The sequence below is a fragment of the Saccostrea cucullata genome, unplaced genomic scaffold, assembly GCF_032062105.1.
Source record: "Saccostrea cucullata isolate Sc308-1 unplaced genomic scaffold, CSIRO_AGI_Scuc_v1 ctg491, whole genome shotgun sequence".
Classification (NCBI taxonomy): domain Eukaryota; kingdom Metazoa; phylum Mollusca; class Bivalvia; order Ostreida; family Ostreidae; genus Saccostrea; species Saccostrea cuccullata.
Window position 1 is genome coordinate 158,590 of NW_026928818.1, and position 27,277 is coordinate 185,866.

The following is a 27,277-nucleotide window of genomic DNA, read 5'->3' on the forward strand; positions in this document are numbered from 1 at the left end:
CTCTTCAATAATTATTATATTATGTTTTGGAAGGGAAGCCGACATTTCCTCAAAACACTTATGATAAAATCTAAAAACTTATAACGTATACCCAACAGACATGTGCAACGTTCATTTTCTCTGTGTTGCTGCAATTTAAAGTCATCGATAAAGAAATGAAATCTTCGTGAAAATCATAACTAATAATTTGATAAATATATTTTTTCCTTAGGTACTCATATCTATACATGGATAAATTGTACTGGAAAAAGAAGTACACTTCCCAATGAAATCAGTTTTTAAATAAAATATAATCATCTAATTCTCACTCAACCCACATAAACAGATTTCTATTTATGTCCAATTCAAGTTAAGGAAGTAGAACACAGTGGGGGAAGATAAATTTATTTGTCATAAAATTTTGTGTGTCAATAAATACGTCCCTCTATAAAGATCTTCTAGGTATTAGTAAAATGTTTATAGACATATTAAAAATGTTGTTACTATTGTGAATAATTTATGTAATAATCAACATAGGATACCAGTAGTCATTTCTCTTTTGGGGGAAAATGATATTGAACAGAAACCATTCATACTTGCGGTGCTGAAATGGAGTAAATACATCAAAATAGATTATTTAATTCATTTAAAATTTTAATTAAAATTGTTTATATTTAATCAAAATTGAGTAAAATTATATACATGTACTATAGATTTCAATCTACTTGTTTTAGATAAGAGGGCAGATTGGTTTTTACTGAAAAAAACCTCACAAAAATTGAACTGGATCATTAGAATATAGACAAGTGTATAATTTTCCTTGTTATTTATAATTGAAAAAAAAAGCTTGATGTCAAGATTCTGAGATTTTTTAGCTAGTTGTAAGGTAAATTGAATATGAAAACGATGAAATTGATAATGGAAAACAGGCGTAAAAATAAGATTATTTATCAAGATATACGAAAGGGGGGTAACGGTCGTATCTGTGCAGTCATGCGTGGAGGAAACGACCTAGTCTCGGCATAACATACTATACTTTGCAGGGATGACCTACCAAAAGAGAAAGTAAAGCAAAAATGGCATCGGTAAGAACCATTTTATATTTTCAAAATAATGATTTAAACTACTCAATAAAATTTCTTATTCTTAACCCTTTGATGAAAAGTTAATTAAACGACGTAAGAAATTAATGCATCTGGTAAGAAATGATGTACTTTCGGTTTCGCATACATAAACGCAATTTATGTATCTATATTTTTATTTATGAAATAAATTTTAGACAGAAAAAAATGGATGCAAATTTAAGAGGAATGCCCCAGGCTTCCCTCCTAAACAAAAGAAAAAAATCAGGTACATGTAACTAAAGTTTCCACGGTCATAGATACAATGGTAAAATGAGTCAAGCTTTTTAAAAGATCCCTTACTAATTACTGATTCTCTTTAGAACATGCATGTATGAACTTTGTCCCTGTCCCCTCCAGACAATGCCCTATACATGTGGCTGCATAATTTAGATCTTGTCGGTTCCCAGATCACTGGCAATCAAGTATTATATTTTGTATATACATGTAATATTGCCCACCCTAAAATGCAAAATCTTGGATCCGCGCTTGATACTTAATCATTCGCCCACAAATGGGGAGGAGTTACCGCTGAATTACCATTCAGACGATTTAACTCACTTTGATGATAAAAGAAAAGAAAACAAAAATAAAGAAAAATCATAAGAATGAGTATATGTGAAAGATAGTTATTGCAGGTCTGTTCTTGTCAGCCAAAAGTTTGAATTGTCTTTCCTATTCGTGAACAATATGTAAAAAAAAAAGTTATAAAGTCTTTGTTACAATCTTAAGAATTGGGTCCCAAGCTAACTTTATCCCTTGTTTTGTAGGGTGGTTACAGGGCCTTCTCTGCGAAATTTGATTGTAAACCCCTTTCAATAATTTAGGCATTGTATCGAATAAAATAAACAATAGACACTTGTTTCTGTTAAAAACGTCGTATGAAAATAATAAGTGTTTTTATGATGTTACTGAAACAAGTGCTTGTGGAATACAATTTAATTACCATTTGAGCGGTTGGGATGAAAAAAGACGGTTTTCTTAAAAATCTGGTTCTTGAAGTCCTCATATATACTGTCCGTTAACTTATTCATCTTTTTTGAATATTATTGGCATTATCATGTAGATGTACTATAAGTTCAGTTTAAGTTGACTTTTCACTGTGGAGCCATTTTATTGCAAAATTCAGTTTTGTGAACTCTTTCATTTTCCCCAGTAGCCAAACGTATGCTGGAAGATGCCTGGATGTGTTCTGTAGATCTGAATGATTCGATTCCTTCTGGAAGTGTTTGGGGGTTGAAAACCACAACTTAAAAAAAATTTTACAGAACAATTGTGGCATCTCCCTTTTTACCCAGAAATGAAAATGAGTGCAATTGAAGGCAAACACCTTAGTATTGGAATTACTGTCTTATGTCGATAGCACTTAGTTTGTTCTCAACGCTGTATGATAATTTGATGTTGCTGTTACGATTCAGTCCCCGAAAAGCATATAGTTTTTTGCTCTGTCCGTCTGGTTGTCTGGTAAACTTTTTGTCTGTTTGTCCGCAAAAACATTAATCTTGCCCGTAACTTTTGAGTTAGGGCTTTCAAATTTCGCTTGTGTATTCTTTGCTTCCTTGGGTGCCAATATAAGATATGTCGTACTTGACCTATTGACCTTGATCTTGGACGTTCTTTTGAAAAAAAGAACATTCATTATATTTTGTGAGTAGTTGGCACTACAAGACCGAATTCATATTCATGTATTCCTTGTTACAAACTCTTTCCCAGTTTCTAACTTTGTGAACTCTTGACCATGGATTTTTAACTACATTTAAAAAATTCAATCGTTACTTACTAGAAAAAAAATCTTTTTTTCATATGCACATCTTTTTTTTTTTACCACATCACACACATATTTAAAATACCCTTTGTCTCAGATAAAACCCGGAACCCGAGTCGTCAGGGGTCCGGACTGGGCCTCCAAAAAGCAGGATAACGGAGAAGGCTTCCTGGGGACCATAATATTTGTCCCTAAGTCTGGAACCAACGACAGTAAGGTGACCGTGATCTGGGACTCTGGGCGGGAGCTCCGGTACAGGGCGGGGCATGACGGGAAGTACGACCTAAGAGTGTTCGACACGGCTCCTGTTGGTATGTGAGCATTTTTACTTACAAGCTTAAATTTAAAAAAATAAAATCGATTGTTGTTGAAGTGTGAGTGAAAAGAGGTGCTGAATATGGCACGGCAAATTCAAAAAAATGAGCTAATCATAGTTTCACAGTCGATAAACTAGGTTTATCGGTTGTAAACTATAGATTACGGACTGTAAACTAAAACAACGTTAATCTATATTTTACATCTGTAAACCATATATACACGATAATCTATGTTTCAGAACCGCAAACTATACTTAACACTGAAAACAATCATTTGCGATTGCAAAACAAAGTTTATCTGATAAATACAGTTTCACAATTTGTAAACTATATGGTTTACAACTCTTAACTATAGTAAACGATCTGATAAATATAGTTTCGCGATTTGTGAAACTATGATTAACAACTCTAAACTATAGTTCACGATTGTTAATTATAGTTTACAGACGTGAATCTATGTTTATCAACAAAATCTATTGTAAACGTTTTTTACAGACAGATAAACGTAAATTAGCATTCGTAAACTATAGTTAACAAACGTTAATTAAATATAGTTAAAATACAGATGAAAACTATAGTTGACGAATTAACTATAGTTCACGGTTTGTAAACTATAGTTTACAGTCGATAAACCAAGGTTATCAACTGTGAAACTATGTTAAGCTCATTTTTGTGAATTTGGCGTGCCAAAGTCCTGGGTTTTATTCTCATACATCTCCTTTCCTGTTACACAACAGAACAATTATGAATTATTGGTGATGTAGCTGATACTTGGATGAGTTTTGGATGTATGTAGGATTCTACAGGATGTTGTAGTGGCTTCATTGGCTACATGTCTTTTATTGCTGGCTGATTGAATACTCTTTCATTGACTCAAATGAAATTCTCTCCTAAAGTCAAGCTTCCATTTATTATATCTTATTGTGTCACGCTTGTAAAACCAAGAAGGAGAAAGGGGGTTGTTAAAATAAAGTAGAAATAAAACGATGTTTGGCATATTACTGCAGCACAAACTGTGAAGGTACGTGTATTCAATGCGACACCAATCAACGTTTGTGAGTGACTTTTTACAATTAAATTTTGTTGACAGTGGCTGTTGCAGATGTTCATCAAAGACGGTATAGTAATTGCAGGTAGCACTGTCAGTCACTTATCGATAAAGATAGTGGTTGTTGTAGTTCTGTATGGAACTCCATACGGTAAATCCTTACTCTTTTCCGAGAAAAAAACTTTCAAACTAAAAGCAGTTTTTATTACCAGGTTTAAGGTAAGAGAGCCACTTTCTGGAGGGCTCCGATTTCAAATTGGAAGCAAAATGTAGAAAAATACTTCATCCTGATTCAATCCTTCAGAATTTCAAAGCGTAAAAAGATCTGATTTTAATCAGATTGATCCTGATTAAAACTAAAATTTTACAATATTGTTAACTGCTATATAATAATTCTTTTGTACTTGGAAGTCATCGTCGTAAGTGTAATTTTTATACCTTTTCTTGCAATTACTATATTTATTAAAACGTACCATTTTCAAAAGTAGATAATAACTGGGGTAAAAAAAAATCTGCTTGAATCATTCATTTTACATTTTTCCGTATCGAAGACCGTATTAAATTTTACTTGCATTGATGACGTCACAATGAAAACGCATCATAGTACACTGACGTCATAATGGTTGCGAACCACTCCTGTCGTTCAGCAAGAAAATAACACACGTTGTAAATCTGTGATACCTATTTCGTTTGCTATGATGGAGAAATTGGGAAGTAAATCTATGGAACAGCGTCTTAGGACAAGCCTGCTTCAGTATTTATCAAGGACAAACACACGGACTATGACTCCAGTTGTAAGCATCTTTTTTTAATCTGATTGTTGTATAGTTTTGAACAAACCTTAAAAAATAGCTGCATAAACTAACTTACAGCATACATACAACATAAATTGAAGTTAATGTAATGAAATTTATAATCAAAAACCCGAATACCTATTATTATTTTTCATTATTCCAGAGAGAGCACATTCTAGAAATTTTAATTTTCCTCTACGGAAAAGAATCTGCTAGTAAAGATGGTGGATTTTCATTTTCAAACAGGGAAGACATTGCCGGTAAGACAATGATAAAATTTAACATTTTTTCTTCTAATTGATAAAGCTGATTGTCTGTATCACAATTATTATTAAAAAAATGTCTTTTTATTCATCAGAAGAACAGAAGAAGTATATAGTATTTGCCTATCTGTTCATGGAAGCTTTGAAAAAGAATATGATTACAGAGACAGATTTACACACACTTCAAAGAATGTGGACACAGCATATTCTGTATCTAACCAAAAGTGGTAAGTTGTTTTGTCAGTTATGTCTTTTAAAACTAAGTTATGGTTTTTTTCTTGTTTAGACCAAAACGTAAGACTTTTGAGTTAATGCAGAGTTCTTTGAAATCGCCAGAATTCCAGTTTTTCTTTCTGAGTAGTTTATGGCTGGAAAATATATTTAAATTCTTCTTTGTGAATCTGTTGGCGTTTTTATCATATCTTAAATTGCTATTTGAGCATGGATAGCTAAACTGTTCAAATTAAACCTATTTTAGAATTTGTCAATCTGAATTGCTCCAATCAAGGATTTTTTTGTTTCATTAGGTAAAGACAAAGCAGCTGAAAGATAACTCCGAATTCTAGAAGACAGTGAGGAGGTCATTTTCAATGTAAGTACAAACTAACCATTCCAGGAATTCTCTGCTTTGGCATTACATACTCTGTGTACCGTGTTTGTCGTTCAACTTAAAAAGATACCATTTTGCAAAATGTTTTCAATTTGATTTCTTTTTATCACAGATAAAACGATTTCAAAACCAACTGATCAAAACCAAAGACTTCTTGGCCAAGAACAGTACTGATCCTGCCAAGACACGGCAGTTAGACCAAACATTCCACTTTAGAAGATCAGGCTTGTTGGAGAGAATGGGGACACGGTTGAGGAAATTCTTTGGTCAGCGTGATCCAGATGACTTTTTTATGGCCAAGTTTCAGGACTTTAACTGAAGTCAGGGAGATCTCCGTGTTACAGTGTTACAGCAGACCAGTGATATTTGAATAACTGCAGCTAAAACTCTGTTAGTGAAGGAAGAAGTCACAGCACTGATTGATACATAAACTACAAGTCCATTACTTTAGATGTGACTATCTTCTTTATCATCAACATCAGAATCATTTTTTGTTATTATTTGATAGTGGCGTTTTAGTCACAATTCTCATCACTTTTTAGTTATTATTTGATATTGGCGTTTTAGTCACATTTCTCATAACTTTTTTAGTTATTATGTGATTGTGGCGTTTTAGTCACACTTTTCATCACTTTTGTAGTTAATATTTGATAGTGGCGTTTTAGTCACATTTCGGCGTCAACATCATCTTTTTATTTACTTGTCATATACTTTATTTTTTTCTCTCTCATCTGATAAAATTTCTGTATTTTTTTTATTACAATCTTTTAAGTGTCAATTATACTCATTATTTTGATAAATTTTGGAATAAATTTACTCATTACTTTGATAATTGTTGGAATAAATTTTCGTTGATATCTTCAAATGTGTTATGTTCTCTTTCATAATTTTTTTTCTCTCTGTGTTCTTAAAAAGATAATGTGTATTTATCAAGAAAATAATGTGACGTGAAAAACGTGCAACGCATATCTTTCATCTGTGAGCAGTGGAAGTCAACATGCGGAGATGGCAGTCCGTGGCTGACATTGGCAGTTGTATATATATATATATTCTGTATACCATTAATACTAAAATGTTAAAGGTGCATAGACACAGATTTGAAATTAATATTTTCTCAAATTTCTGTATTATATCACGACTTATCTATTGCAATAGCATTTCACACGAAAATATATTAAATATCTTTTTATCTTTTTATGCCCCCGTAAACGAAGTTTCGGGGTATATAATTTTTGTCGTGTTCGTCTGTCTGTCTGCAAAAACTTTAACCTTGCCCATAACTTTTGATTTAGTGGAGCTATAACTTTCATATTTCACATGTGTATTCCTTGTGACAAGACCTTTCTTTGGGTACCACCAAATTTCACCTTTTGACCCTGACCTTGCAGTTTGACCCACTTTTTATACAAAAAAAATCCAAACTTTTACTTTGGTCATATCTTTTGAACAGTAGATACCGGGACTTTTATACTTCATATATGTACTTTTTGTGGAAAGACCTTTCATTGAGTACCATCAACTTTGACCCTTTGACCTTGACCTTGGAGATTTCCATACTTATGAAAAAAATTTAACCTTGACCATAACTTTTGAACGTTAAGGATTAGGGCTTTCATTTTTCACATATGTAATCCTTTTGAGAAGATCTTTCATTGGATTAACTTTGACTCTTTGACCATGACCTTCGAGTTTAACCTACTTTTTACAAACTTTAACCTTGAGCATGACTTTTGAACAGTAAGAGCTAGAGCCTTCTTACTTCAAAAAACTTGTGTAACTTATGATATCAACAACTTTGACCTTGACCATTTGACCTTTTTACAAACTTTAACTTTGGCCATAACTTTCGAACGGTAAAGGCCAGAGCTTTCATACTTCCCATATGTAATCTTTGAGACAAGGCATTTCTTTAGAAACCAACAACCTTGACCCTTTGATCTTGACCCCGGAGTTTGTCCTACCTTTAAAATCGTTAACCTTTGTCATATTAACCTTTGAACATGTGGTGCTAGGGTTTATATATTACACATTTGTATTTCTTGTGAGAAGGCCTTACTTTAGGTACCAACATATTTGTTCTGCATTTGAGAAAGATTAACCTTTGCTATAGCTGAATTTTGAATCTTTAGGATCTGATCTGTGCGTACATGTTTGTTTTTTTACGAGTCGTCCCCAGATTTAACCAGATTTAAATAAAGTTTTGCAATGTCTGGGAAAAATTATAGAATTATCATTTTTATCAGGTGTCGTTCACGATCATATCGTCTGTGATGCTTGTAATGACACACCCGTAAAAGGGATTAGATGGAAGTGCACGGACTGTGAAGATTTTGACCTTTGTAACCTTTGTTACATGAATGATAAACACGACACAAAACATGGGTTTGTTCGGATTGATACGCAGAACTCCAGTGCGTGAGTAGCTATATGGCTTCGAATATATAGAATGTAATCAAGCATGATTTCTTCTCTTTATTAAATAAATGTTACTATCAATTTTGAAAAGAGTAATCCATGTTGGAGTTACTGGTCGACAGGGTATGCTTATACCTTCATGGCACCTGATCCCAACTCTGCTGTTTTTGAGCTCTGTGTCTGTTCTTTTTCCAATTTATTTTGTTTTGATGGACTTTTGAGTTTGAATAAACTGTTCATTATATGATACAGATTTAATAGAACGATCACTTCTTTATCAATTTGTATTTTGCTAGTTCTGGCCCGCTTGAAGGCAAAGTAAGAATTTCCTCGTAAGGCAGGTGCTAACCATAAACTTTTTTGACATAAATTTGTTTTACTAGATCATAGATGACATTCTAAGGCTCATTCAGTACCATAACTTATTTACAGAGTGACATTGAAATTTAAAGTAAACTTACTTCTAAAAACCAGAGATAGGATCAAGTGGAACGGAGGAGCAAATATCCCCTGCTGATCTGTCACACCGTCATAATCAGACAGCCGGAAAAATCCGTAGACATTAAAGTCTGAAAATACTAGTAATGTTCATAATTTACTGTGCAATTAGTCCGAAATATCTGACGTTTTCTTGGCTTTTTAAAGATTTTGATATTTTACGTGCCAGGAAACGTTAAAACTGGCACCATTACGAAATATGAAAATTTCGCCGTTTCCAATCTGAATTGATTTTCGATACTTGTGAATCAAACTAGATGCCGAAATTAATATTCAAATTATTTATCAATAGTACAATGCTTCTAGTACTTAACAATGTAGTTGAAAAAGAAAACATCGTTGCTTTGAGTACGAACCTATCACAGTATTGTACTAAGGATATCTTTTGTGTTTGCTTTTAATTCGTTTCGCAAAGTATCAAAAATCAACCCGACAATACCTCAGATTGGTGGCGACGAATTTCCAATTTTCGTAATGGCACTGGTTCTGACGTTTTCTTTGCACTTAAAAATATCAAAATAGTTTTTTAAAACCCTGGAAAATGTCTGATATTTCGGACTTCCATTTTGTAAGAGAACTGAAGATACTGCTGATATACCCCGGTAGCTGCTTGTAATAAGCAATCTGAGTAAGTGCAAATACCTCAATTTCTTTAGCATTGATATAAAGATGTTTTTATCTGATCATTGAACAGCTTGCCCGTGCCTCCCAGGGCCAATAGTAACAGTATACAGGCCCATGGACTATTTCCAAAGGCCGAGGTGATAAGAGGACCTCACTGGAAATGGAAAAATGATGACGGTAATACAAAACTAGATACTGTCTCAAAGAGTAATACCCGCACACAAATGGTTGTCTCTAAATATACTCTCCTTTGGTACTATGCTTGATGCCTAATGATTTAATGTAGCATAGCCACAATAGTTATTTTTCTCAGGAAATATATGCACATGTATGTTTGTATTTTCTTTCTGTAAAGTAGAATTAAGGAAGCTTCTGAAGCATGGGTTCTAATAATCTTTTGGAATATGATAAGTGGTGTCATATAAAGAAGTAATAAGGTTTCAATTTTTCATCTTCAATATTATGTCATTTTGGGGCATTTGTAGCTTTAAATTAAAAAAAAAATATGTTTTGGAATTTTAGCTTTTTATTAATGGGGACAAAAGAAGACGGAAAAACGATTTTCGTTCCAAGACGATCTTCTTTTATTTTACACAGCACAGCAAATATTTTTGCCAGTCGCTGTAGATGAGCAAGAAGAGTAGCAGTGCAAAAATGTTTTCAATTTTTCATTTCCATCCAGTTAAATGGCCGCTTGGAGACTGAAAATCTTAAACACACTGCTGTTTTCAAAACTCAAGATTGGCCTTTTAAATATTTATGCTTCCGTATATAAAAAAAAAGATCCATTGCCCGCATGTTAAAGCATTTTATGCTGAAATAGATAACTACGAGATATATATATATACTTAATTATGAAGGAGAGCATATTGAGAGTTAAAAACTTTCCTTTTGGTATTACTCTTTTTGTAAGCAAGCTATTTTTTAATCCAATCTTTTTTTCACCTTTTTCCAAAACATTTATTGAATACAAATGCTTTTTAAATTACATTAATAACAACTAGTTTTTGTTTAAATTGTGTGCATCATAATTCACTTCTCTCCTAAAAATAGTGTATATATGTATTAAGTAAAATGTTTACTGTACATCAAACAGGTGGTGAGGGTGAGGTGGGCAGAATACAACAGGTGGTGACGTGGGATGACAAGTACCACCGTGGTGGGGTAAAGGTTTTGTGGAGGCACGACACCTTACTGAGTGATTACCGGGTAGGGGGTGAGGGGTGTGTCGACGTCATCTACACACGGTCAAAGGAGGCTGGAAGCGGAGGAAAATATTACCCTGAACATATCCCTGTTGTTGGTAGGGTAGAATGTAATCCCACATTACTTCGTTAAATGTGTTGAAATTTTTTGATGCTTTTTGTGTTTCTCAAACGTTTTTGATATGTAAAACATACATCTAGTAATCTCTTTTGAATTTTAGATTAATTGAAATGTATTCATATATATTGTGAAATGGAAAAGCAAAACAAAATGATTTCAGTGTTTCAAATATGGATTTAGATTCTGTTTAAGTCTAATGATTATGAATATTTTTTTTACTTTTTACTCAGATATAAACAAACCAGGAATTGTTCTACTGAAACCTGGAGACAAAGTTAGAGTGAACTTGACTATGAAAGATTTTAAACAGTTGCAGGATAATTCTATGTATGGAGGATGGGAAGACGAAATGGCACAGGTTTATCTGAAAAATAATAAAAAATATTAATATAACTTTAGATGAAACAAATAGTAATATGTAACAAAATCCTTGCATATTTTCATACATCTAGAGATGTACAAAATATATGGTTCACAAAATGCCGATGTTCGTATTTTTTTCAGTACATTGGGGAGCTAGGCACCATTGTTCAGACTTTGTTTGGGGGGAAGACATGTCAAGTACAGTATGTTGATAGCAGAATCTGGAGCATGAACAGAGCAGCACTGACCAGGGTTTGTACATGATAGACAGTACATAATAAGTACATAATAAATAGAAATTATGAGGCTACACACTGAAATTATGTTTCCGATCCCTGTGTTGATCAATTTCCATCTATTACAGTCAAAGGATTAACGCGGAAATTTGATATTTTCGATTAGAGGGGCCATTTTATCCTTTGTTTATAAATACGTGCAATGCTCAATCAATTTATTTTCCTTTTGAAATATTCTAAAGGAATAAGCTTACAGCAATATTTTCTATGATCAGATTCACACATTTTCACAAGGAGAAGCTGTAACGGTCCTTTCTGATTATAATGCTGTCAGGGACTTGCAGGACGGGCATGGGGGCTGGAACGATGATATGAAGCCGGTAAGTACTTAGGTTTAGTGCTACGTGTTGTATTCACTAAAGTTTTATGGTCAGGCATATGATGTTTAATTATGATTATATCTTAAAAGAATAAAATGTATTCTTTGATTGTTAGTTTGGGAAAAATGGCGCACTGAACATGCAGAAAAAAACATAACCCGCGCGAGCGGGGTCTCCAAAAGCTGTAATGTTATTTCCCACACTAACAATCAGATAGGGCATTTTGTTGTTAACATAATCAGTAAAAATATAATTAAAAATGATAAAATGTACATAATTGTTGATATAATCATTAAAAGTACTAGTATAATTAAGTATGATATAATGTACACAATTGTAGATATTATCATTAAAAGTACAATTAAGTATGATAAAATGTACACAATTGTTGATATTATTATTAAAAGTACAATCAAGTATGAAAAATGTACACAATTGTTGATATTATCATTAAAAGTACAATCAAGTATGATAAAATGTTCACAATATTATCATTAAAAGTACATTTAAATTATGAAAAATGTACACAATTGTTGATATTATCATTAAAAATAGAACTGTTGATCATTAAAAGTAGAATTAAGTAATACATGATAAAATGTACATCGTGGTAAGTTTCATTGGGGAAACAGCAGCTGCCCAAGAAATCTATACAAGTGGTTTACTTTATAAGCGTGGAATTAATTTTCGCGTAATTTCGCGAAATAAAATTACTCCAATTTATTTTATGGTGCTGAAATCTATGTAAAATCTCTTGATCAAACGTCAATTCGCGAATTATTATTCTCGCAATTTGACGTTTAAGAATCCAATCGCGATAATAAGTGCTCACGAAAAATAAGGAACCTACAGTACTTAGCGGTATATACTGACTGGTTAACAACCACGTTTTATAATATTTCATGGATATAAATAATATATGAATATATATTATATCCTATGTTTTTAAGTTTTCTAAATGTTTTATATAGATATGATATGATAAATTAATCTTTCTTTTGTTGTTAAAAATACAAGTTTATGATATAATTATTCATTTGCAAAATAGTGTTTTTTGTTCATGATATATTTCGATTTGTGTGTCTTTCTATTCATTTGCGTGTTTTTCTAGGTATAGACATGTCAAATAAACTTTTGTCACAGAAATAAAACATATTTAACCAATACTATCGATGTAATTGCTTAAATAATAAAATACTGAAGTGAACCTAAATGGAAAAGTAATGCATAGTATTCATACTCCAGGTTCTTGGAGCAAATGGTCGAATTGAAAATATAGAAAAAGATGGCGATATGCATGTAAGATTTCGAGATGGGACGTGGGTTTTCAGTCCGGTTTGTATTATGCCGCTACAGAACCAAGACGAAGCAAATGAATTACCCTCCATTCCAGCTAAGAAACACAGTGAATCGGAAACCAAATCTATTCAGAGAGCTAGGAGTAGAAATGGTATACGTTTATTGAATTACTGCTTTTTTGTTTTTAGGCGAAATTTTAACATTTTATGCCGCAGTTTGCCAAAACAATGATTAAAAGTACTAGGAAAATCAGATATAAAGATTTTAATTAAATCTTTGAATTTGAATCTGGACAATTTGAGTTGCAGATACATGAAAATGAGCTTTTTCCCATTAAAACTATTTGTCTTTATACAAAGTTTGTATAGTTGTCATTTTCTTGTCATATATGGTAGAATTTAAAGCTGGATTGTTTCCTGAGGTAAAGATATTGTATAATCTTAAGCTAAAATGGTTGTTGTGAAACAGATATGGCAGAATCTCTATCTAGAATGTTTGTTGGCAGAATCTTTAGCTACATGTATAGGATGTTTGTTGTGATACAGATATGGCAGAATCTATAGCAAGGATGTTTGCGGATTTAAAACGGGAACAGGTTGATCATACTATGAGTACTGCTGGCTTTGTACAGGCTGCTGGCGCAAATGACCTTCAGACTTTGAAAGACATTATCAAGAAGCACCCAAATGTAGTAAGTATATTACGGAAGCAAAACCATACACGAGTTCTTTCTTCTATTAAATTATTACTTGATATTAAAATGGCATTTTTGCTGTTTATTAGGTAGATAAAACACATGATGGAAGAACTGCTCTACAGGTGGCATGTTATGAAGGTCATGTGGATGTTGTAAAGTTCTTACTGGACAGTAAAGCTGATCCTAATCTAAAGGATGCAGAGGGCGACAGCCCACTACATTACAGTGCTTTTGGGTAATAGTTAATCTTTTAAATAATAGGTGAAATGCTGTTTTGTCATGAACATATATGTTATACATACATATTATATGACAATAAGTCAAAGGGATTGGACATATGTTCCAAAAACGTAAATAGTCCTCTCTCATGCTTTATTTGAAAACTGTGATATGCGCTTCGATATTCTTCAGTTGATCCACTCAGTAAAATAGAATCAGTAAAACCGAGTTGGAATTTTAAAGGATTTGCTTAATTACTGAACATATTATATTTCCACCCCTATTTCAAAACAACAAGAGCGAATAAATGTTTCTTTGAAGTATAACAATTGAAGCCATTTTAGATATTAATTTTCATGAATTAACAATTTAGACCATATTTTGGCTTTAACTATAATCTAATCAAATACTTGGTGTCAGAAATGAAGCCAAACCTATGGAAGAACTCTTGAAGAATGATGCCAGTGTGAATGTTGTTAACAAGAAGAAACAGACACCACTGCTTGTCTCAGTTGGTCAGCACAGTCAGGAGTGTGTCAAAGTACTCCTGGAGCACAAAGCCAATCCCTCCCTAAAGGTAGGTCAAGTCAACTGTGAGAACTGTAATTAAGAAATAAAAGCAAGGGATTGAAATATATGGTTCATCTAGTTTAGCAATGATGGTGAATTTTTCTTGCAAAACAACATGAAACAGAAACATTTTCTAGTTAAAGGCCCCAACTAAATCATTCTCATTTGAAATCTATTAGTAGAAAATATAAGTTACAACACCAATAGCGTGTCTTCCTTTTTCATCAAGAACATAAATAGCTTTTTGTAAGACAAAATTGACACGGACAGCTTAAAGTTAGCAAATAAATCTCTTAAAAACTTATACAATTACAATTACAAAAATTCCATGAAATGTTAATATCAATTTTCAGATATCTCGGGGGTATGAATAAATCTTTATTTTGTAGGATAATGATGGAGACACAGCAATGCATGATGCAATTATTCAGAAAGATGACCAGTCTGACATTTTAAAAAATGTTCTTGGAAGTCCACACGCCAATTTCAAGGAAACAAATGCAAACGATTTCAACGTTCTACAATGGGCTGTTGTGAATAATTCAAGAGTGTACGTAATTAAGTCATTTATACAGTAGAAGTAGAACTTGAAAAGATCTTTGAAAATTTTATTGTTTATCCATACAAGGATGTGTGTTTACAAACATCAGATACTGCTTGTATCTGACTTTTAACTATGAAATATAGTTACAGTGATATTCAAAATATAGAATATTCATGTTACATTTTTTGAATGGTTTCGGTTATGGAGCAGTTGTTATTAAAACAATCAAGAATAAAAAAATTGATATTTGAATAGTCCATGAAATCAACTGAATCTATTTTGTAGTCTGGTAGATCTGGATTGTTTGCAGATTGTGCACAAACATTCCAATACATTATTTTGACATTATTTTTCACTTCAATAGACAAATTTTATGCACGATTGTTTTGATGACAACTCCCCTATGTTCGAATTTTGTCAACTAAATAAGATTTCCTCGTATATTCTCAGTTGTATTTCCCTAAACTTATAACTAAGACCAAGATCTTTGCAAAAATAAAACAAAAATAGCCTTGTGTATTTTCAGACTGTTTCGTATTCAAAATTATAGATTGAACTTTTCTTTTATAAAAATGAATTATCTTTGGAATTTCATAATTTACTTAAAGTTATTTTGCAATAAGTTAATAGAATATCCAGTTCTGTCTTTTAGAGTAATACTATATTGCAACAAAATAGTCATACATAGAGTTAGGAATACTAAAATCCTTTAAATCCATGATAAAAATGTTCTATATGTTCTACGTTTGAATATTGTTTTCTTAGAATATACATATTTATGTTTCATAATAGTTTTTGACCACTGCCTGCATAAGTTTAAACACAAACTATTGTCTTTGGCATTTAAGAATGAAATTTTATGTAAAATCCCAATAAAATAATGTTCTTTTGTTGATTCAATTTTGAAGAAAGATATTTTTTTCTAATTCAAATTTTTAATTTTTATTTGATATTTTTGTAGGGCTGTTGATATAATTTTGAACAAAAATACCAAAATTGTTAACGACAAAATGAGCGAGGATTTCACAGCTCTTCATATTGCAGCTGTTAATGGTTACATAGAGATAGCTAGTACTCTAATACAAAAAGTGAGTATAGTCAATCGTAAACTCTGCAGATGTAAATGTTGGTATTTTAAATGTATATTGGGCAGAATATTGAGAGGCTTATGGCATGGACATGGTGTTGATAAATTAATTCCCTGATTGGTAGTAATATCTCAGTGTAACAAGAAATTGACCTCCACATCTTGAAGATCTTGAAATACGAGAGTTGACAATAATTTAGTGTTGATACTGTTATAAAATTAAATATACTGTTAACAAGACATATTATCGAATTATTGTCAGCAAGACTTTGATAAATATACTTTGAATAAATCGCAGTTCACATATTTACTCATAGATCAATCACTGAAAGAAATTGATTCATATTTTCCAAAACTATAGATGAATAATTTTAAACTCTTTCCTTTAGCCAGTATGTTCACTGAAATGTCATTAACCAATGGTAACAAAGCAAACTAAGTATTCATTTAATGTATTTCTTGACTTTTGTATCCTTAAGTCTTACTAGTTTAAGGTTTTGCCAAAAGTGAAGATGTCCAAAAAATTATTTTTACACTATAACTCCAAAACTATGTGAGGTATAAAGTTAAAACTTTTACACAGTTTATAAATATATCATTGATTAACAAATAGGAACTATCACTTAAACAGAAATGTTTTTTGAAAATATTTATTGAGAAAAAATATTTTTAAAAATTGCATATATTTTTAAAAAAAAAAATTCTTAATTATGTACTTTTAGAGAAAAACGTCATTGCAGAAATAGTATATATTTATCAATGAAAGGCAAGTTGTACTTAAATGGTATCTAAGGGCTGTTATTGAAAGTATGACGTATATAAAGACAAGACCCTTATAAAATTCGCCATTTGCAATGGTATTTCGGTTTCTTCACATTTGGACAAAATAAACAAAGAAAACAAATTTTCATAGGCTATCGTAGTCTAACTTGCATTTCTTTGATAAATATTGTTTCTGCAATGATGGTTTTCACCAAAAGTATGGAATAAATTAGGTGTAATTTAAAAAAAAATGTATGCTTTTAAAAAAGAATTTTTTTCGATAAATATTTTTTTTAAAGTGTATTTGTTATCAAGTAATACTTTCTATCTGTTTATCAATGATATATTCATAAAATGTAAAAGTTTTAACTTTATAAACAACATAGTTTTTGGGGTATTGCAAAAATGATTTTTGGACATATTGACATTTGGCAAAACCTTAATTATTAATTAACCGGTATGTATGAAACAGAAAGCCTTGAACAAATCTTTGTTTTGTCTTGGGGTTTTCTTTTCACTTCAAATCGTTCTTAGGGCCAATGTGATGTGAATGCCAGAGATAAAGACAAAAGGACACCTTTGATAATCAGTGTAGCACAAGGTCACAAAAGAACAACGGAGGTTCTAATAGCAGCTAGTGAGTCACGGCTATAGTTACTGTCAAACTTTTATTGAAAAAATATGGTGACTGTAGACAGACTGGTAGACTATCTATTGAAATACTATCTATTGATATACAAAGAAGAGGTATAGAACTTAATTGTTTTTAGACATTTGATGTAACACACTCATAGATTGTGATTTAAAAAAAAATCCTATGATATATATACATTAAAGTATATTCAAAAAATACAAAAAAAAATCTATTGCTCTCATAACAGTAAAACTTGATTTGCATTATCAAAATTATTCAAGATTTAAAAAGTTCAAAAATCAAAATATGTTCTAAACTGTAGACCACTTAATTTCTGCAACACCTTATTTTCGCGATAGCCTTTAACTCTGTATTAGCGAGGCAAAATTTCAACGAATTGTGGTTATTGGTATGTATAGCACAAAGGAATACTTATATAAGCAAGAATGAAATTTTTGCAAGCACACTGCCTCGCGTAATAACGCGAAGATATAGTTCACGCGAATAAAACGTAATTTACAGTAATTAAAAAAAAAGATGAAAAGAAGACATTTGTCATTTTGAAACATGACTTTTAAATTTTTGATCCTCAGCAGAGTTGAATACTATTGCAGGTTGCGATGTCAATGCACAGGACAGTAATGGTAACACAGCTTTACATGTGGCTCAAATAAAGGACTATTTTCCTATGGTATGATGTGTAAATATTAATTATTTATATTCAATATATTGTGCAAGACTTGCTTTTATGAAGAGAAATATACAATGGCATCTTCCACATAACCCCCACATACATTGAAATTTTTAACATTGATTAGATCAAAGAGCTGATAATATAGGTGTTTTAATAGTTAGTATCATAGTATGCCTTAATATCCCTGAAGTATGTCTACAGCCCATCTAATAAGAATTCAGAAATTGTCAACTAAATGTTTGTATAAACAGCATTTTTTTCACATGGCATATTGCTATGTAAGTTTTACTTAAAATGATCACTTAGTATCCTATAATTGGGGAACAGATACGATGCTTTATATTATTTTGTTTATTCATCAAATAAGCTATACCGGTATTTCTATGTCATAATGATTTAAGACGTCTTAGCTTAGGATAATCTTAAGATAGCTTTGAAAAACACTTTAAGATAATCTTACGATGATCCTAAGATTTTCTTAAGATATATCTTAGTAAATTTCTTATGAACAATCTTAGGAAAGTTTCGTAAACATGCCTGCAGGTCTCTTATCTTATGGGAACCCAAAACTTTGTAAATCTAATTATGTTCCCCAAACGAAGTTGGGGAACATATTGTTTTTACTCTGTTTCTTATTATTATTATTATTTTTCTTCTTCTTCCTGGGTACTTTTTTGTCCGGGAGTGATCTTGTAAACTCTTCGTCCGATGTAGGTAAAACCTTTTTAGGGTCAGTAGACATGTTATGTAGATTTGCGGAATCAAGGTCATTTTGCGCGCACGTGCTTGCAAGAGCGTGCACGTGCAACACGTGAAATGACCAATATAATAGATATAGCCGTAACTTTTCTATTTTTTGATGAAATGATTTTAAACTTATAATAAGAAGATATATTAGTTGCATAGACATGTTGACATGGTCAAAATAGCAAGATCTCGCGCGCATGCACGTGCGCTTCGCTCTGATTGACTGAAACTAAAGTCTCAATATCTTTCTTGTTTTTTGACAAAATCCTTTGAAATTTTGAACATAGTCATACATTAAGAAGTTCTACAGCATGATATATAAGAATTATCATAAAAGCATGCGCATGCACATGTGCTGCAATTTGATTGGCTGAAACTTTAAATGGCTATAACTCCTTTGTTTTTCAACCAAACAGGATGGGATTTAGAACATGGATAGATGTAAGAGAATCCTACCAGAAGGTATGATCATCATGCACATGCATGCACGTGCGTGCACGTGAAATGAGTAAATTTAAAAATACACTTGAATTAGAGTATTTTTTAAAAACTTTTGAATTAAATGCTATAATATTCAGTATATTAAAATATATAGAAAGTGTAGACAAGTTGATATGGTCATAACGCACATGCATTCACATGCGCACGTGTGCAAAGCTGAAATTTAAAGATACTTGGTATAGATCTGGGAAAACGTTGTTAAAGTCTAAAATGCATAGAGTTTGCCTTATTTAATGAAGCTTACAGGGAATATGGAACAAAAAGGGAGTTGGGGAGCGTTTGGGGAACATCTGTAACGGTCCCCGTTACAATTAGAACTAGTTTAGAATACCTTAGTATAGAAAGCCTTATTAATAATCAACGAAGTGTTTATGTGATGAGACAATGCAAAGCAAATATTGCTTTTGTAATACCTAACTTAGGTTGAAAGGGAACTATGCATCTGAAGTAATATTATTTGAAGATAAACAAGGTATAGGCTTCTGATTCTATTTTGAAGTAAACAATTTACAGACACAACTAAGACATCCATTGTATGCTTATTTAGATCATTAGAAGCACCTTTGTTGAAAACAGGAACTGTTTAAATGTGGTCGGGAAAATATTTGCGAATTCTTTGCCATGCAGTTTCTCTCGTTTAGGATGGTCAATGGCTTTCAATATTATTTCAGAGATTACCATATATAATTTATCAAAAAAGGCCCTGGATCTTCATAGACTTGGTCATATATTCAATAGTATCTTGGTTCCTAGAGAGTTAACCCCTGGATCTCTATTAGTCTTTCACATGTATTATAGTCCAAAATGCCAATGAAGAAGGAACTTTGCTGTGCTTAAGTTTTCTTATTTATTTATTTTGTAGCTTTTGAAAACAAAACAAGAAGACGAAAAAAATGTTGGCACAGAAATCATATGTACTTTACTAGAAGCCAAGGCAGATATTCACATTAAAAACAAAGAGAAGAAATCACCTCTGGATTTGGCTGATGAAAGTACTAAACAGTTCATGATTAGGTAAGCAGATTAAAAAGGTAAAGGTAACGATTAGAGATCTAAAAGAAACCTGCAAATAACACAATTATGTAACTTTCATAGATGTTATTAAGTGCCTAGCTTTCCTGTAAACCGGTCGCACAACCACCGCTGAGAGCCTTGTGTATTCATTAGGTAGACGAAATAATCCGTCGTCGAAATGAGTATAAAGAAAAGCGAAAGCCTAAAAATTGGTATGAAACGTGTCACTCAAAATACGACCCCAAGATAGGTTGTTTTTCCTTATAAGGCCACCATAATAAATACAAGTAATTAGAATCTCTAAAATATTGGCTTTTATAAAGAAGATTGAATTCCTCGTAATATCAACTGATATATCAGTAGCCTGCTTTAGTTTATCATGAATTATGGAAGTAACAATTGATCTCAATCTCAAAAGATGTCTTTCTATTGACAGTTTTATTGATGACGTAATTGTATTATATATTTTTAGTATTTTAATGTTATAATTTCTAACACATATATGTTTAAGTTATAAATGTATTCATAGTTCTTTAATTATGTTTACCTGCGTTTTATTGTACAGCGCTTTAGAGTAATTTTATCAATATATAGCGCTTCATAAATTCATATTATTATTATTATTATTATTATTATTATTATATAACAAACAGTATTCAATCTTAAAAGACCATTTAAATTTTACAAATCGGGAGCAAAGCAAAAACGGTCTTCCAAATACATACTGGGTTGGATAGGGTGCCATAGACCAAAAAGCATTCCTTTACAGCCGCCGTATGCTCCTTGTCATGATTGTAACAGAAAAATCCGTAGAGATTTCTGTGTGTTTTGAGTCAACTTGGAAGCATAAAAACCACATACGCAGGTTATAAAAGTTTGTTGCAAATTGACGATAGAAGTTAAAGTTATCACATTTTACAAAAGATTTAATTGTTAGGTTACTATAAGTGTCTTTTTGTAGTATATTCCCCCAAAATGAAAAATATGTGTCAGACTGTTCTATGCAATTGTTCATACTTGAAGCATGGTCTTGAGTGTTGAATAAGTTTGTAGACATAAATATCATATACATGTGTCATGATGAAATTAAATTGGTTAAATTAAACCAAAGAAGAGATTAATAAAACAAAAATATATTACTTTAACGTATAGAAAGGTAAATCCAGAACATATTGTTTAAAGGAGTACCCCACTGCTGAAGGAAAACAAATTTTAAAAATTCTATATTGATCAAACAAAAGGACTTAAAGTGTAGGTCTGTAAAAAGCATTCAATCAGATTAAGAGAACGCCTGACTGATATTATTTTTACAAGTGATCATATTTTGAAATTTTATCAGATTATCTAAAAATGCAAATGCTGCCACACTTGCTACTACAAAGAGAGGCATTGGAATTCCCCCGGACTGGGAGAAGATGGGGTCAGAAATTTACAAAAGAGTTACTCTCTCTCCTGATGCTGGTGGTATGGTACAGAAAGAATATGAAATGGTTGCACAGAAGTTCAGGAAAACATTAGGACAAGTCAAGATTTTGCAAATAGACAGAGTTCAAAATATACTATATTGGGAACACTATCAATTGTAAGTCACTGATATATACCATACATAATCTTTTTCTAAGGACTTCTTGTTTCAATTCAGATACATGGACTAACTGTATAGAAAAGAACAATTTCATAAAGTTTTCTTGTACTAACCTTTATTATTTTTTCCTAAGCATGCGAAGACATCTCGAAAGTAAATATGGAGGCATTGGATGTTCCAATGAAAGGGACCTATTTCACGGTACTCTACCAAACAAAGTAAACGTCATCTGCAAAGACAACTTTGACTTTCGTCTGGCAGGTGATAGAGTTGGGGCTCTATTAGGGCAAGGCGCATATTTTGCCATGGACGCCAAGTATTCTGATTTGTATGCAGCACAAGATGATCAGAGGCACAAGTACATGTTTCTTGCCAAAGTTCTGTGTGGAAAATGGTGTGTTGGGAATGGAACATATAAAAGGCCCCCTTCTGTTGATCCTTCGAGAGAAGATTCAGAACTTTATGACTCATGTGTAGATAATCAGGATAATCCAAGAATCGTCTGTGTATATGATAAGAATCAGTATTATCCTCATTATGTGATCAAATACAAATAAGATTTTATTGAATGCTTTCATAACAGTTTTACATACATCCAATAGTTTGAAAATTTAGATATTGTAATATTGTAACAATTTTATTTTAGTGATTAGCTGCATATAAAAATAAAATGAAAACTCTATCAAAATTATTAAATGACAATAGAATGTGAACATTGATGATTTTTTAGTCGTATTCTAGGAATTTTACCTAAAAAATTACATAATTTTCCAGTTTCTTTCTCAATTTGTATTATTATAAAAATGTGTGATTTATTTAAAAATTTTGATGTGCAAACAGTAATCATTAAATATTCTATTAATGTTTAAAATTTGAAGAATTACATTAAAAAGGTAGTGACTAAATGTCCATGCAATTTGTAATTGTTTTTCTTGCAATGCTGCATTGTAATAGTAATATGGTATTCTAAAAATATTACAAATGTAATATGGCGTAAGTTAATATTTTCGATAAAAAATCCTCAATTTCGAATTCAAGATTTTTGGTGTGAAAAGGACATCAATTAGCCAAACTTGTCCGTAAAATATATTTGAACCACAAACTTGAAACTTTTAGCCATTATTTTCTATTTGAAAGATAATCATATAAAAATATAAAATAATATATTTAAAAGTTTATTGGCGTTTTTTTTAACGGATACTTGCCGAAATTATGCCTCTTCAGGGGTCAACTTAGCAGTTTAGTCTTTTTGTAAATGTTCGACCTTTAAACTTAAAGTAAATTTAAGCTTTTCATCTGAATGAATATTGAATAAAACACGTTTTACGGAGCATCCCCTCGCAAAAACTTAAACATTTCTAAGAGACTTTTACGTTTGCAACACACTCACCATACACATCAGTTACTTTATTGACAGATCGAAGTTTGAGAAACAAATGGGTTGCTTGAGCAGTATTCTCTTTTATGAAACATATTTGCAATATGCATAATACTACGATATCTGATATGAGCAAATTACAAGAGTAACTTTGTTATATACACAGAATTCATTAACTCTAATGGTATTACCAGTACCAGTTTACACATGTACAAGTTGCCAATGAGAAGACGATTGTAGTTGTAATATACTTTGTACATGTACAACTTTTGAGACAAAATACACTTGTGACTACTTAACAATCTTTAGATATCTGTAATTTATTTAAATAAATGATATATGCCCATTCTTTTAATGATAAAAAATATAGAAAGACTGATTTTCTTTTAAATTTAAGTCACCTCGTTTGTCAAAATGTTTTGGTTGTTAGATTGCCATTAACGTTTTTTTTTTCACGTAAAATATCTAAATATGAAACCGATCTGTCAGACTCTGTGGTATGTTTTATTTCAAGCTTACCGGTATATATCGTATCAAAAAAAAAATCATAAAAATGGAAACAAGAAAACATTGATGTAACCATCAATTGTCGCCCGGGAAATATATAAAGTAAACTATGGAAATGATTCTTGATCATCAAACCGCATGCGTCTAATAGATGGAGACGATAGTCGCGAATATTTGGAAAACTTATAGTCGGATAAATGTCAAACAAAAACGATACAATTTAAAACTTCAATTCCTCGAGTAAATGTTGGCTGCATAAAATATAAATTGAAGTTAGACACATGCATCACCTATATTCAGAATGTATTTCACTTTGAGAATATAAAACACGACCTGTGTACAGTACGTTTTTATACAATAAGTAAAGTTCGATGTTCTAAAAAAGGGTATCTGTCGTTTTTTCGATAGTAAATGATTAGCAACTGTATCTATTATATATGGAAAACAGATATTTTTACAGATTTATTTTGCTGAAGTAAATATATTATGTGCCTCGTAATTTATAAAGGGAAATAACATTCTGATTAACAATCTTTTCCATGATTAGAAAACCTTTAATTTTTAATAACTACTCCCACCCCAATCCCCATATACCGACACTTAAACTTATATGTATAGAGCAGCCCGGTCCTCCGGGCTGCAATAACCATTGTTAATTGACAGTACATTGTCAATATACCGGTATCTAAATGTTGAGTTGAAGGCCAAAGAAAGTGTTTTCTTCTTTTCATGTATAAGATTTTGGACAAATTTTACTTCATATGAATACAAAAACGAGTGGAAATGTCATTTAATCAAATATATGACAAAAAGACAACTTATAAAACAAAATACAAATACTTAATTAGCTGGGACATGTGGTAAAGCGAACAATGTTAAATCCGATTAGATTCTATGGTAGACATAATGACTAGTCATATAAAGGAAACCCCAAACAAAAAACATCTACATTTACTAACAATAAATCTTTCAAATCATATATGTAAACAAAAATAGAAAAAAGGGATGCAAAAAAAACCACACATGCAAGCACACAAACGTGCTGTTAAAAGGATGTATGTTGCTGCGCCATCACCACGTTGATAGTTGGCTGACTACTTTTTGGGCCATAATTTTCAAACTGAATCGTCTACGGGCCTACGGATTTTCCGGTTGCCCTAATCAGACATGGGCAGTGGAAGTGCCAAGTCGACAGGGAATGCTTTCTCCTCCATGGCACATTCTAGCACCTCTAGATCTGATATTCTTATAGATCGTTTGTTTGTTTTGCTCTCAGTTTATTTTATTGGAATTTTGAGCTATATAACTATTTATAATCTTCATAACTCATGCATGATGTCAAGAAGCTGATAACGAGGAGTTGTTAGTATTTTAGTAGCTTTCAAAGACAAAACAAGATGAAGTGAAATCTTATCTACCTTACTCTAAGCCAATGCAGATATTTTTAATAAAGATGAAGAGGAATAAATCCCCATTGGACTTGCCTGAAGATGAAAATATCAAACAAATTTAAGTAAATATAAATTACTAAGTAAATTTTTTTAGAGCGTAAGTAAAACAATTATTTAAAATACAAAAAATCAAGTAAAACATTTGAATTTAGTAATTGACATATATTTCAGTAATTGATTTAAAATTTTAAGTAAATGCTTTGTAATTATCTATTACTTATCATTGTTATTTCAAGTAAAAATGACTACAAAGTAAAACTTTTTTAAGAGTGTAAGATAGAAAAAAAATTGTTACAAAATAAGTGAACAAAAATGTAAAATAAAGTTACTTATTTTTTTTTTTTGTTTAATACCAGGATATGTTATGTTTCACTTGCTTCAACAAGAGGGGAATAGGAGTACCCCCGGACTGGGAGAACATGGAACGTTCAGATACAAACAAATAGTCCCTCTCTCTCTATCCTGATGCTGGTGGTATGATACAGAAGGTGCATAAAATGGTCATTCAAAAATTCAGGAAAACATTAGGACAGGCCCGAATCTTGCAAAATCGACAGAGTTCAAAATACACATGTATATGTCACCTGGAATGTTATAAATTGTAAGTATGATCAAGTTTGAATAATGATTAGGCATGATGCTTTAGCAAGGTTGCACTACAATGTCATATTCTCCCTAGACATGCATAAATTTCAATCAAGGCAATTTTTAATTTTATTTAAATTTTTAGGGTGCATTTATCGGATGAAAAACATCCATTCTTTATGTAAAGAGGGTGTTGCAGTTTTTTTGCTATTTCCCTAAATATGTATCAGATAAAAAGAAGAATTTTTATGTTTGCAGGAATTCATATTAATTTTTTTCGAATGCAAAAGTAAATAAAACACAACGAAAAACAATATTTGGAAGCTGCGTATTATTCACATCCTGTTTCTGAGAACTTTTAACTAACATTTATTCACTCTTCTCTAAATTCTCTTGAAACAACGCTCATGAAAAAAAAATCATAATTTTAAGCGTTTTATTACAAATAAATAAGCATGCACACAATTCAAAAAAATAGAATAAAACATTTTGGTGCTGTGATCACTTACCTTCAAAGTTAAAATGTTGAAAATATCATATCTAAAAAAAAGTTGTCATCCAATGAAAAGCATGGACATAGAATGTCCTCTTAATTATTTCAGAATGTGCATCTAAATTAATGGTTGGAACCAACGTTGTCCCAACGTAAAGCTCAGCAGCTCATTACAAAATTGACACCATCATTTAGTTGGCAGTCTAATAATTGTACCAACTTTGGCTTAATATAAATATCCCATCTTTGAAACACCTAAACAAAATAACACTCTTGCTAACATCGGGCCAACGTTGAGCCAACATTCTATTACCAACTTGATAAGACATTTTCTTTAATGGTGTATTACAAACAATGGGCCAACGTTGGGCCAACACACTACTACCAACTTGATAAGACACTTTCTTTAAGGGTGTATTACAATCATTGGGCCAACGTTTGGCCAACATACTACTACCAACTTGATAAGACACATTCTTTAAGGGTGTGTTACAAACATCGGGCCAACGTTGGGCCAACATACTACTACCAACTTGATAAGACACATTCTTTAAGGGTGTATTTCAAACATTGGGCCAACTTTTGGCCAACATACTACTACCAATCTGAAAAGAAACTTTCTTTAAGGGTGTATTATAAACATTGGGTCAACGTTGAGCCAACATCAGCATCCTTCCTTCCTTGGAAAGTAAAGTGAATGGAAGTTGCTGACGTTGGACCAACGTTAGGCCAACATAGTAATACTATCATTGTCGAAGAAGTTGACATGGT

General features: G+C 31.8%; 2 protein-coding genes across 3 annotated transcripts; both read left to right on the forward strand.

Moving 5' to 3' along the window:
• Positions 1-997: 997 nt before the first annotated feature.
• On the forward strand, positions 998-22,656 carry LOC134278807 (E3 ubiquitin-protein ligase MIB2-like). The gene is made up of 19 exons (XM_062761096.1): positions 998-1,064; positions 2,963-3,176; positions 8,141-8,312; positions 9,505-9,611; positions 10,531-10,737; positions 10,991-11,118; positions 11,265-11,375; positions 11,635-11,739; positions 12,985-13,189; positions 13,584-13,729; positions 13,822-13,970; positions 14,375-14,531; positions 14,914-15,074; positions 16,030-16,156; positions 17,452-17,554; positions 18,166-18,242; positions 20,356-20,507; positions 21,847-22,089; positions 22,226-22,656. Exons 1-19 carry the CDS (start codon positions 1,056-1,058, stop codon positions 22,647-22,649), a joined length of 2,997 nt encoding a protein of 998 aa, XP_062617080.1. The 5' UTR covers positions 998-1,055; the 3' UTR covers positions 22,650-22,656.
• On the forward strand, positions 4,771-6,235 carry LOC134278794 (uncharacterized). 2 transcript variants are annotated; one of them, XM_062761076.1, is made up of 5 exons: positions 4,771-5,024; positions 5,188-5,284; positions 5,383-5,514; positions 5,815-5,879; positions 6,010-6,235. In XM_062761076.1, exons 1-4 carry the CDS (start codon positions 4,926-4,928, stop codon positions 5,838-5,840), a joined length of 354 nt encoding a protein of 117 aa, XP_062617060.1. In that variant the 5' UTR covers positions 4,771-4,925; the 3' UTR covers positions 5,841-5,879; positions 6,010-6,235. The 2 variants fall into 2 exon arrangements, with proteins under 2 accessions (XP_062617060.1, XP_062617061.1); XM_062761077.1 differs by having other exon boundaries at positions 5,386-5,514.
• Positions 22,657-27,277: the final 4,621 nt, after the last annotated feature.